At 39.8% G+C, this 11,586-nt stretch overlaps 1 protein-coding gene across 4 annotated transcripts; it reads right to left on the reverse strand.

Moving 5' to 3' along the window:
* Positions 1-757: 757 nt before the first annotated feature.
* Positions 758-9,845, reverse strand: LOC148017091 (Rab5-interacting family protein). 4 transcript variants are annotated; one of them, XR_015687842.1, is made up of 5 exons: positions 9,626-9,845; positions 8,614-8,809; positions 8,354-8,452; positions 1,188-1,207; positions 758-1,037 (listed from the first exon to the last, which is right to left on the reverse strand). XR_015687842.1 is itself a non-coding variant. In XM_087662491.1 (4 exons), exons 1-4 carry the CDS (start codon positions 9,718-9,720, stop codon positions 1,007-1,009), a joined length of 342 nt encoding a protein of 113 aa, XP_087518617.1. In that variant the 5' UTR covers positions 9,721-9,844; the 3' UTR covers positions 758-1,006. The 4 variants fall into 4 exon arrangements, 2 of the variants coding, with proteins under 2 accessions (XP_087518617.1, XP_087518618.1); XR_015687841.1 differs by having other exon boundaries at positions 758-1,207; XM_087662491.1 differs by lacking the exon at positions 8,354-8,452 and having other exon boundaries at positions 9,626-9,844.
* Between the last annotated feature and the right edge of the window lie 1,741 nt (positions 9,846-11,586).

The following is an 11,586-nucleotide window of genomic DNA, read 5'->3' on the forward strand; positions in this document are numbered from 1 at the left end:
AAGTCATGTCTCCTAGCATTTGCTACAAGGTCCAAAATCATTGGATAATAAAATTTTGATAACCAAGCATGGCAAATTCTATTGCGCTTGCGAAAGGCAACAAGGCATGCCTATTTGTGTCACAATTGATTTGAAAGCCCGCAATATTTGAAGTTCCTACATTGTATGAAAGTGCCTAGTCTTTCACTTCATTTATAATTTATCCATATGGTGCCCAACCTCAATTAACAAGCCCACCATTGACTCTCCACCATAATGTAGTCACCCCATTTTCTCATCTCACCATGGGCCCAACTTACATGGCACTTGTACCCTTTCTGCGTGTGAAGCTTCTAATAAGATGTCCCATTACATAGACTTCAAAAATAACAAATGTACAGGCAAAGCCTGCATTGTATGGTTCTTTATGCTGCCGTTTGATGCAGCAAAGTTTTATGTAGTGTCTATTAAACTGATGCCAGTAAATAACTAAATGGGTAAAGATAACGCATGTGACAGAACAGCAAAGTGAGCATGGTCCTCTTGAATTCATTCTCCCATACATAAAGCAGTCAATGGGGCACATCCAATACCTGCAAAGATTTCCAATTTGGATTCAAGATCTCCTTTGCACAGGGGATGTTAATGCTCCTTCCAAGAAACCACTATGTCAACACAAATGTGGTGGTTGGTTCAAATAAACTCCTATAGATTGAGAAGCGCACAACTCTGATGTTCGTTAGCTGATGATGTATTACAGAAAGTAAGCAGACACAAGTGGTCACAAGTACAGTACGAATATATAGAAAGATTACATAGACATGAGAAGATAATCAATACACTTGTTCTTGCTCCAGAGACTCTTCGAAAGATAAATGTAAGCGAATTTTCAGGACCTATGGTCAGCAAAGTGAAATCATGAACCACTTGCGTGAAGCAACAGTTTCAACAAATCCGTCATGCTTCCGGAACAATTTTCATCTGCAAATCTGACTTTGTCTGAACATACGATACAGAGTCTGTCAGCTCAAAAAATGTGAACTATATCATATGCGAATCTGCAGAGAGCTAAGGAACATCAATACAGCACAAATAGTTAGTTTAAACAGAGAAATGCAGTACAAATACTTTATCATAGTTCCCAGGAACCAAAAAAAAAGAGTAGCTTTTTTATTGAAAGAGTAAAGCTTCAGTTTTTGGAAGGATACGTCCAGAAAAGTACAAAAGACTGCAGTTCAAAACAGGAAAAAAAAAGCTCATTAGATTTTCGTACTCAAATCAGTCCAAAATGCTAACATTCACACACAAACAAAAGAAATACAAAGCAATTATAAGAGAACTTTATCTGCCCTGCAAATACATGAATAGCTATGCTATGCTTAACCCTGACATCACATATCGATTTCCCTGTTCCTCAGCACCCAAAATAAAACTGACTAGGGGTCTGTCTAACATGAACTAATCCAAGATACATCTGCTACAGCTACAATCACGTGAATGTAAGCAAGTGACCAACCAATGAACTACTTCACACAAGGTTGATATTGTTGAAGAACTGTCCAGCCTACTCCTCAACTTGTTGTGGTCTCAAAGGTCTTATCCTCAGAATGCAAAATTAGGTTGGACTTTCCTTCCCCCTTCCACTACCTCAAATGGCACCTTGCTACTAATACGTGCCCCAGGAAGATTTAAGATAAAATCCAGAATCTGATGAAACAAACCCACTGCCTTTTGTAAGTCAAGTTTGACCTCTAATATATGATGTGTCTAACAGCTAACCATAAAAGAAAGTCTCTCTTACTTTCATTGTAGCTTCATTGTTCCTTTAGACAGTCCTATATTTGGTACCCTCTCTGAATCTCCTTTAGAGAGTGGATCCCAAAGCAAATAGTTGGTCCTATATTTGGTACCCTCTCTAACTCTCCACATCATAACACAAGGAATAATATCCATATCCCAAGGTGAATAATCCACTAGTGTGGCCAAAAGCGAAAGCCAAAAAGCTTTTGGCATCCACCTCTTCCTCTAGAGATCTTCCTACCTCTAAAATTTCCATGACCTCTTTAAATTTGCATTTCACTAAACTACTAATTTAACCTATTTTGCTGGTTATCACCAATACATCCTATACCATGGTCTCTTGAAGAGGATCTGCCACATCCCCTTCTTGAAATTGAGTAAAATGCTTGGACCTATTCACCACACCGTGCAACCTTGGACAAGGCTCAGACCATGGACAACAAGCTGAAAATGTTGCTATTGGGCAAGATGCACGGTCTTCAAGGCATAAGGAGGTTGATGACCAGCAAAGTGAAGGGGAATTTGATGACCAGTTCAAGAATCCGATAAGGACAGCAACAAATCTCTTTGTCGAATTGACAAAAGATCCTCAACTCAATTTTTGAATGCTCCAAAGAAGGACAGCAAAGGCAAGAAGAAGATGTCTTTTACACCTTTGGGATAGCAAGATGCACCGAAGATAATGTCAAATCCTTCATTTGAAGCTCCATAAGATGCTAATAAAATAAAACAGTTGGTACCTCCGGAGCAAGGAATACAAATGCAAGACCATCACGGAAGTGCCAATCTAATGGATTTTGGACAGTCAAGCATACATGCTATGATGGGGCAACTAGGATATCTTGATGGAAGCACGATTTTTTATGCTATGGTTAGACAAGGACCACATAAGGGAATGTATGGCACAAATCCCTATGGTATGCATCAACCAATGCATGGTGTGCAAGGCCCAATGTATTCGGGTATGGTTGGAAATATGCAAAACCCTATGTATGGCAGCATTGGCTTGATGCTTGGGGCAAAAAGTAGCATATTTGGTACTACATCTACACCCCCGAATGCTTATGGGGCTCAAGGAATGAATGCCGGTTATGCAAATGCTCCGCCTAGTGATGGTTTTGATGTTAATTTAGCAAATGCACCCTTTTTGCAGCAGCCAATGTATGACAACTTAACATCCAAAGGGGCAACAAAAGACTATGATGAGGGTGGAAAATCATTGAAGTTTAAGTCCTTCAATGGTGTACAAGATAGGCTAAAAGCTTTAACTTTCATTAAGCAATTTGATACAACCTATTCAGGGGGGAACTTCATGGAGTCCTCGAAGATTTGAAAGGCATCCACTTTCTTGAAAGGAAATGCATTACAATGGAAATTTCAGCATTTGAAAAGTTAAAGGAAAAGATGACTTCAAATCCTATGCTTGTGTTGCCCGATCTAAGGAAGTCATTTATAGTTCAATATGATGCATGTGGTAACAACATTAGGGTTGTTCTTATGCCAACCAAGTTGTGGCTTATGACAGCCGATTTCTCCACAGTGCAGAAAAGAATTTGCAGGTCTATGAGAAAGAGCTCTTGGCTGTAATTCATGCATTGTCTGCATGGAAACATTATTTGTTGGGGGCTGATTTTACAGTGCAGACAGATCATCAAACTTTGAGGTACTTTCTGACATAGACAAAGTTGTCAGAGAAGCATATGAGATGGCAAATTTTCTCTCTATGTTTCATTTTCAGATTATACATATTGATGATAAAGGGAATATTGTGGCTGATGCATTGTCACGTAAGCTACAAATTTCGGCCATCGGCATGGTTTATCACACTGAGTTGGATGCCATGAAAGAGCAATATGTTGGTGATTTGGACTTTGCTAATGTTTATGATCAGCTTTGCAATGGCCAAAGGCATGAACACTTTGTGCTAAGAGATGGATTTCTGATGATGCATGGACGACTATGCCACAAATCAGTTAAGACAGAGTTATCACTGAAAGTCATACTCTTCCATATGCAGGACACAGAGGTATTGATGCCATGGTCAAGACAGTGGAGCATTTCTTTTATTGGCCAACTTTGAGGCATGATGTAGAACAGTTTGTTAAGACACGCATCGTATGCTAGAATGTAAAAAATAATAGGCAAAAGATACTGGGTTTGTTGCAACCCTTGCCTATTCCAAATAGGCCTTGATAGAGCATTGCAATGGACTTTATTTTTGGGCTTCCTAAGACACCTATAGGAAATGATGGGATATGGACTATCATTTGTAGGTTTAGTAAACAAGCCTATTTCATTCCGGTAAGGAAGAAAATAAAGGTTGATCATATGGCACGATTGTTTTTGCAACACATCTTTAAGTATCATGGTATACAAGGGGTTGTTTATAGAGGCCCAAAACAATTTGAAAAGGAAAACATCTTTATTTTAAAAATGGGTAGAAAAAAATGACAAAAAAAGGTTTAAAAACTGACAAAAACGATCAACTTTGACATTGGGCAATGGTCACCTGCATAGGTACAGTCCGGATCGGACCAATCCGTCCGACTCAACGGATCGGACAAGATGGTTTCGTCCACAGACATAATGCAACTATGATTGAATACAATGTTGCATATTAGTTAAGTTGGAATTGCAACAATGTGAAAGCATAAAGCATCACAATGCTTAAGGAAAAGAAAGGCCTACAATCTTGGGGACGTTTCAAGGTAAGTAATGTCAGAGATAAAGTTTCCATATGCTTCTTGGTGAAGCTTCAACATTTTTCCACCAATAGGTGCAAAGTGGATGGAAGAGAATGACTTAGCAAACCATCCTCAATTGTTGCAGCTTTACCTAGATGCCTTTTAGTTATTACAGCCGACTTTTACGGCCTCCGTCAAGTTCAGCATAACACGGGTACAGAGCATTGTGTGATGCTCAAGAGGGAGGTAGCACTTCTACTCCACGAGTTTTGGACAGCTCTCATATATGTAGTGGATCTTGAATATATTCAACATGCATCCAAGGTACTATGCCAACAGTATGTCTACCATGACGTCACTACTCAACATAGTAGTCATTGTGAGATGTATGCAAAGGAGTAACAGTTTCACCCAAGCATTGAAACTATACTTTTGCATCAGCTTACGATTAGTTAGGCATGGGTTTTTGCCTCAATTTTGAGACAAAAATTCTGATAAGTTTTAGCTCGGTTTTTTATCAATTTGAGAACTATTTATGATCACTTTTGGGATTAGTTTTACATCAATTTATTATCAGATTTTGCAATCAGTTTGTGATAAATTTGGAGTCACATTTGCAATAGTTTGTGATCAGTTCTCAAATCAGCAAGTGATCAATTTATGATTAGATTATGGTTCCATGGATAGCAGCATGTGAGTAAATGCCATTCAAAGTTTCAGGCATGGTTTATGCTGAAAATAGATTTTATTGTGGTTCTGAAGTTGGAACTGTTGAGAAACTTTAGTTATAGATGCATCCAATGGGTTTCTAGCAAGAGTTCTGACCTAATTTTCAGTTTTATGTTATGTATATGTTGGCTGAAAATTTTCAACAAGGTTTGGGGCATGTGGCATGATTAGACAATAGTGGCCAATGTTGTGACTGTGACGCCTTGTGGAAATTCTAGTGCATAATACTTTTCCTTTGGTAGAATGTAGTACAATTGAGGATGATTGCAAGGATTTCAAGAGGATGTTGGAAAATGGCAGCCACCTATGGAGAGAGAGAGAGGAGACAATGACAGCACGAGAGTGACTGAAGCAAAAAGAGTAGAGTGTACTTGCTAGAATGAAAGATAGAGTGAAAGTACAACTTATGTTTAGGTCAAGGATTGACCTAACTAGCCTTCCACCAACTAACTAGAGTTAGGTTTATTTTACTCTAGAGCCTAGTGTCACTACTTTAAGTTTCTAAGACACTAGGTGTACACATCTTACATTGACACTTTAATAAGTGTCCACACCACACAAATTACGTTGGGTGCTGCCCATAGAATCAGCAAATTCTAACACCCCCCTGCAATGCCAATGTGATGAAGTACAAGGATAATCAATCACCAAAGGGTAACAAGTTTAAGGACTTTCGAAAAGCCTCAAACTTCTCGCGTGGTAGTGCCTTGTGTGGGTACATATATCAAGCTGATCTTTCCTGCATAGCATCTCTCTTTGACATAATGGTAATGCACCTCTATGTGTTTCGTGCGAGCATGAAACACAGGATTTCGTGCTACAACAATAGCACTCTGACTATCAGAAAGAATGGGTGTAGAACCCTCCAATGGTAAATGTAGATCAACCAACAATCTGGGCAACCATACACATTTCACTGCTACCATGAAGGCTGCCCTGTACTCAGCCTCATAAGATGAGGTAGCCACTGTAGGCCGTTTCTTGCTTAGCCATGAAATGCATGAACGGCCTAGAAAGAAACAATGTGTACTAGTAAACTGCCTAGTGTCTGCATCACCAGCACAATTTGAATCACTGTAAGCCTGTAAGTGTAAGTCTCCCCCCCCCCCCCCCCCCCCCAGGAAATAATAATGCTTGTGACTAAGTACCTTGCAAATATCTGAAGATCCGCTTAACAGCTTGCCAATGTATGGTCCGTGGGCTATGCATATACCTGCTTACCTAAGATACTGCATACTGAATGTCAAGGGGTGTGCTACAAAGATAAATAAGATAGCCAACAGCTTGGCTATAAATTGCAACATCAGGCATTTCTTCACCATCATACATAGACTTTAAACTTGGCTGCATAGGAGTACACATAGGTTTGCAATCTTGCATACTAAACCTACGTAACAACTTATCCACATATTGTGACTATGACATGATGATACCATGCTAATTTTGGGTGAATTGAATCCCCAAATAATAGCATAGGCAGCCCATATCTGACATAGCAAATGCATGTTTTAATTCAGTCTTAAAATCTGCAATTTTTTCTTCTGTAGATCCAATGAGTAACATGTCATCTACATAAAGAATGATAATCAGCAAGTTCCCCCCCCTTATTCTTAATGTATAGAGTGGGAGCAGTTTGACTATTTTTGAACCCTTTGCTAGCCAAATAAGCATCAATTTTGGAGTACCATGCACGAGGATCTTTTTTGAGACCATAAAGAGCTTTATGTAGCTTGCATAGTGCCCTTTCCCTTTAACCACAAACCCTGGAGGTTGTGACACATAAACATCCTCATGCAAATTCCCATTCAAGAATGCTGTCTTAATGTCCAACTGATATACTTTCCAGCCATAATTTCCAGCAATCACACATCTCACCATACTCATACGGGATGTAGGAGCAAAAGTTTCTTCATAATCTATGCTCTTCTTCTGTGCATAGCCTTTTGCTACCAACCGTGCTTTGTACCTGTTAAATGTACCACCAGCCTTGCGTTTGAGTTTAAAAACCCATTTTGTGCCAACGGCCTTCTTGGTAAATCCACAATAGCGATTGAAGGATAATCTTGCAGAAACAAGGTATGGGTTCGCGGGGAATGGGAGAAGAAAGAATGCATGTAGACACCCTCTAAGGAGGAGAAGAGAAGGAGAACCTTCTTGGGAGGTTCTCTCTCTTGCTCTTTGTCACTCCCTCTCTCCCTCTCTCTCTCTCTCTCTCTCACCCTCTCTTCCCCTTTCTTTCTCTCTCTCTCTCTCTCCCCCTCTTCTTCTTCTTCTTCTCACCTCTCTTCCTTGATTTATATATTATTATTTTTCAAAGATTGTATTCAATGATATCTTTAAGTTTATGCTAATAAACTCTATGTAAGCAGTTAATAAAAGAAAGCTACTTTATATGTTTATATAGAATGGTAGTATACATTGACTAATTAGATAATTAAACTAAAGTTGCCAAGGTAAGTGGGAGTCCCCAATCACAAAAACTAAGAGCTTATGGCTAGATAGACTCAATAAGTCACATAACTTTTCTAACTACTAAATACAGTTGCTAGACTATGATCGGCCAAAAAAAATTGAGTTTATGGCTAGATAGACTCAATAAGTCGGGCAATTTTTCTAAACGCTAAATAGAGTTGCTAGAATATGACCTTCCAATTTGATTGGGTAGAATGGTTGAACACTGTTATAGGAGCCTGGAGTGCGATTAAGTATTGGTCCTAATGCCCTAAAAGTTTAAAAAACAACTTCACACTCTTTGAAACAAATGTCGTGCTAGCCCACTCTCACCCTTAGAGTGACCTTTCTTAGGTGGCATCAAATTGTTATTAGGGGTGATCATTCCATACTTCCCCTATGAAGTAGAACTAGGACTCCCATTCCCAACTAAGTCTACCGTTTCCTAAGGGGATATTGGATTGTATTGAACATGGACTAAGATTTTTGGTTGAGTAGAGGACTCCTCCAGTTTTAGAGGAGACACCTTACACCAACTAGGCCATTTAAAAAACACTCTCTAAGAGTATTGAGATGTCAAGCTCAATAGGAGTGGATGCTTACATATCTAGATGACCATTTTTTCATTCATATCACTGGCATGGTTGATACCTGCATTGTCATATCATTCCAGTGATACTTTATAGCAAGACATAACTTAGTCCACCTACCTCAGTTACGGGACTACTACATGGTTGATCATAATTGTGTTTTCTTGTTCTTGTAGCAGATACCAGCCTTCACATTGACTTTAATACATAGAAATATGGCTGCTGACTCCTCAAGACAAACAAGTTTCGAGTGAGACAAGAACAAAGCAGTCAGAAACTGTTAACAAGCTCCCGAATTGACTCTTCCTAGCTTCCTTCAATTTGCCCAGGTTTACTTTCTAATACCTTCAAGTGAAAACAAAAAAGTAGCAGCTGAATACCATGAGTCCAGCTGTTATGCCATCAAAAGTGACACGGTTCCACGAGTCAAAAAACTTTCGCACATCCATACGAGCTTTGACTGCAACAGCAATTGATGTTGCGATCATTATGGAAAAGTAGAAAAGGAAGCCTGCAATTCCTGTGAGCCCTAGGATCCCTGCCATCACTCCACCAATGATTGAGAGGAATGTACGGCTGCACCCAAAACAAAGATCCACCAAGTGAATGAGCAGAAAGGATCTTCACATTTATTTACCTTTCACGTTTTGCACTGTCTGCAATACCTTACTGATGATTATTACATCTCTGATGATTATTATTACTGTAGCATATTTAATAGAACCCTCTTTTCCTGAGAAAAAGAAAAAGAAGAAGAAGAAATAGCACAAGAAGTTTGGACAAATTCTGACATTTGTGGACTACAGAGAACATCAAGAGCTTCTGCTAGGAAGGCACCGCATACCTTTCTAAGTGTGGTTCACGCTGGCAGCCCCCTGTCCCCCAACCATACCTAGCTAGGTATGTGATGCCTCCCGAGCAGAAGCTCATGATGTTACACACTATAATATGGAAAAACAAGGGGAAAAAAGTGCTTTTTCCCACATGGGAAAATGTCAAAAACCTCTTGTGCAGGTCTTACACATCAAACAGATGTGCCAATACAGATTCAAGCAAAGTTGTTCTTCACTCCATAATCCACCAAGTGGAATGAGCAGAACAGATCTATACATTTATTTCCCTTGCATGTTTTGCACTGTGTATTGACCTTACCAAGGGTTGTAATTACAGCATATTTACCTTGGGTAAGGATTATTGTTTCTAATTTTGTTTAACTTTTTTTTGGGGGGGTTGGGGGGGGGGGGGGAGGAGAAGAACAGATCTTCACACCAAACAGATATTCCAGCAAGGATTAAAGGAAAATACTGCTGTGCACTCCGTTACAGTGGGGCATATCGATGAACAGGATAATTGTTTTTCTCTGAAAACATGTTTTGGAAAGTTCGTGCTTGCCTGTAGTAGACCACCTTCATGTTGTTCTGCATATTCTCTGCACTCAAGAGCGGCAGGTCGTCGACATCGCTGCTGGCTTTCTTGTCGGAACCCATCCTCACGAGCGCACACAAAGAATCGCAGCAGCAGAGCACACGATCGACCAGAACGTTAGTCTAGTCTCGGAGAGCGGCCCTGCTAGGGAGCACGAGTTCTTAATGTGAATTAATCGTCACTTCATTAATTTAATGTTACCCATAAATGGCATTAACTTTGATGACAATGAAATGAAGCATAAACCAAACCTAACATCTAAGTTACTAAGCCTACATGGCAGGCATGGAAGGATTCCCAAACCTACTGTTTAGGAAAAAAACCTTTTTAGAAACCAAGCTGAGAAAATAAATTTTGTTCCACCTGTCGAACACACTTTCTCATCATTCTCACATTGATGGTAGTAAAGCGAGCGCTCTCTCTCTCTCTCTCTCTCTCTCTCTCTCTCTCTCTCTCTCTCTCCCCAAAAACCCTTATGTTGTGTTCAATAATGCATAACATAGTGATTGTCTTTACACAAGCAAAAAAAGATAGACCAAAAATGTAGTCGGTAATGGCTAAAAAAGGGAATCTATTAACCAATGGAAAACAACCATCTCATAACAAAATAGTTCATTTCTACAAAAGTGTTTTTCTTACCGCACAAAATATTGATAAGCATTAGAAAATAGAGGCTACGTAATTAAGCATAAGCATATTATAATGTTCCATCTAAAGGAAAAAGCAAAGCCAAAAAATACTTTAATTTCGTAATGTAATATTTATTATCCATACTACTCTCTCTCTCTCTCTCTCTCTCTCTCTCTCTCTCTCTCTCTCTCTCTCACACACACACACACACACACACACACACACACACAATGATTCAACATGCACACACACACACACACTCTGTCTCTCTCATTGAGAAAGGAAAAGATTGCAAAGTGATTAGAGGAAGGAGGGGATTGCAAATACAATGTGCCATCGTTGGGCTCCCAAGGCCCCTTTGGCTTCATCCCTAAGTTCTTGACCTTCCCCATCACACACATCCTTGGCTACTACTTTCTTTTGTGTCCACAAGGTGCATCGCATCCTCTTATTGAGCTTGAGCTCTCTCATGCCATCGGCCCCGATCTCAACCTCTCTTATCACCTTGATGTAGCCCTCAATTGACAAGAAAGTCAACCCCTACCTCACAGGGTTGGGACACACATGCCCATGCCCCTGTCATCTTTGTGGCACTTGGTTTCAAGGCAAAGGAGACTCATGCGATGGCATTGGGGCTAGAGGTGAGTGGGCAAGTATTTGTGTGGGTGGTAACAAAGCTCTTGATCCTCCTATTGAAGCTTGTGTGGTGGCTTCGTACTACAACTAGGTGGGCATGTACAACACTCTAAGGTTCTTGAAAAGAAGCAAGGAGACAATGCAGCTAATGGTCATGCAATTAGATATGAAGAGCGTGACGACATCATTCAAATGGGAGCTAATAGAGGAGGTGGTGTGTGGCATGGTGAGGCGAGGTTTGTGATGCAAGGAAGGGTTGCAAGCAAGGTTTATGAGGTGGCAGGCAAATCTTAAGGTGATGTCATCAAATGAAGTGAAGTGCTCTAGGATGAAGATTAGTGGCCTTTATTGTCTGTAGCTTCACACGCACACAATTTATCTATTCTTACTTATGTATGTTATGGCCCACTTTTCATAGGGTTGATTGTTCCTTGCAATCAGAATCTTTTCAAGCTCTTGAGCAAGACACTCTCACAAGCATAGAGAATTCATTTCCTCTCACAAATGAGCACATCAAGCATTATATTTTCAAGCAATAAGTGCAACATGAGACAACAAACAAATGATATGATTGTTATATCCACAGGCTAACATGAATATGGATATGGTCAAAGATAAGACATCAATGCCACCATATGGTTGATGTATGCAAGCCTAACATG

This window comes from Lygodium microphyllum, chromosome 22, assembly GCF_053477565.2.
Source record: "Lygodium microphyllum isolate KBCC chromosome 22, Lygodium_microphyllum_v1.1.10, whole genome shotgun sequence".
In the NCBI taxonomy this organism is placed as follows: Eukaryota; Viridiplantae; Streptophyta; class Polypodiopsida; order Schizaeales; family Lygodiaceae; genus Lygodium; species Lygodium microphyllum.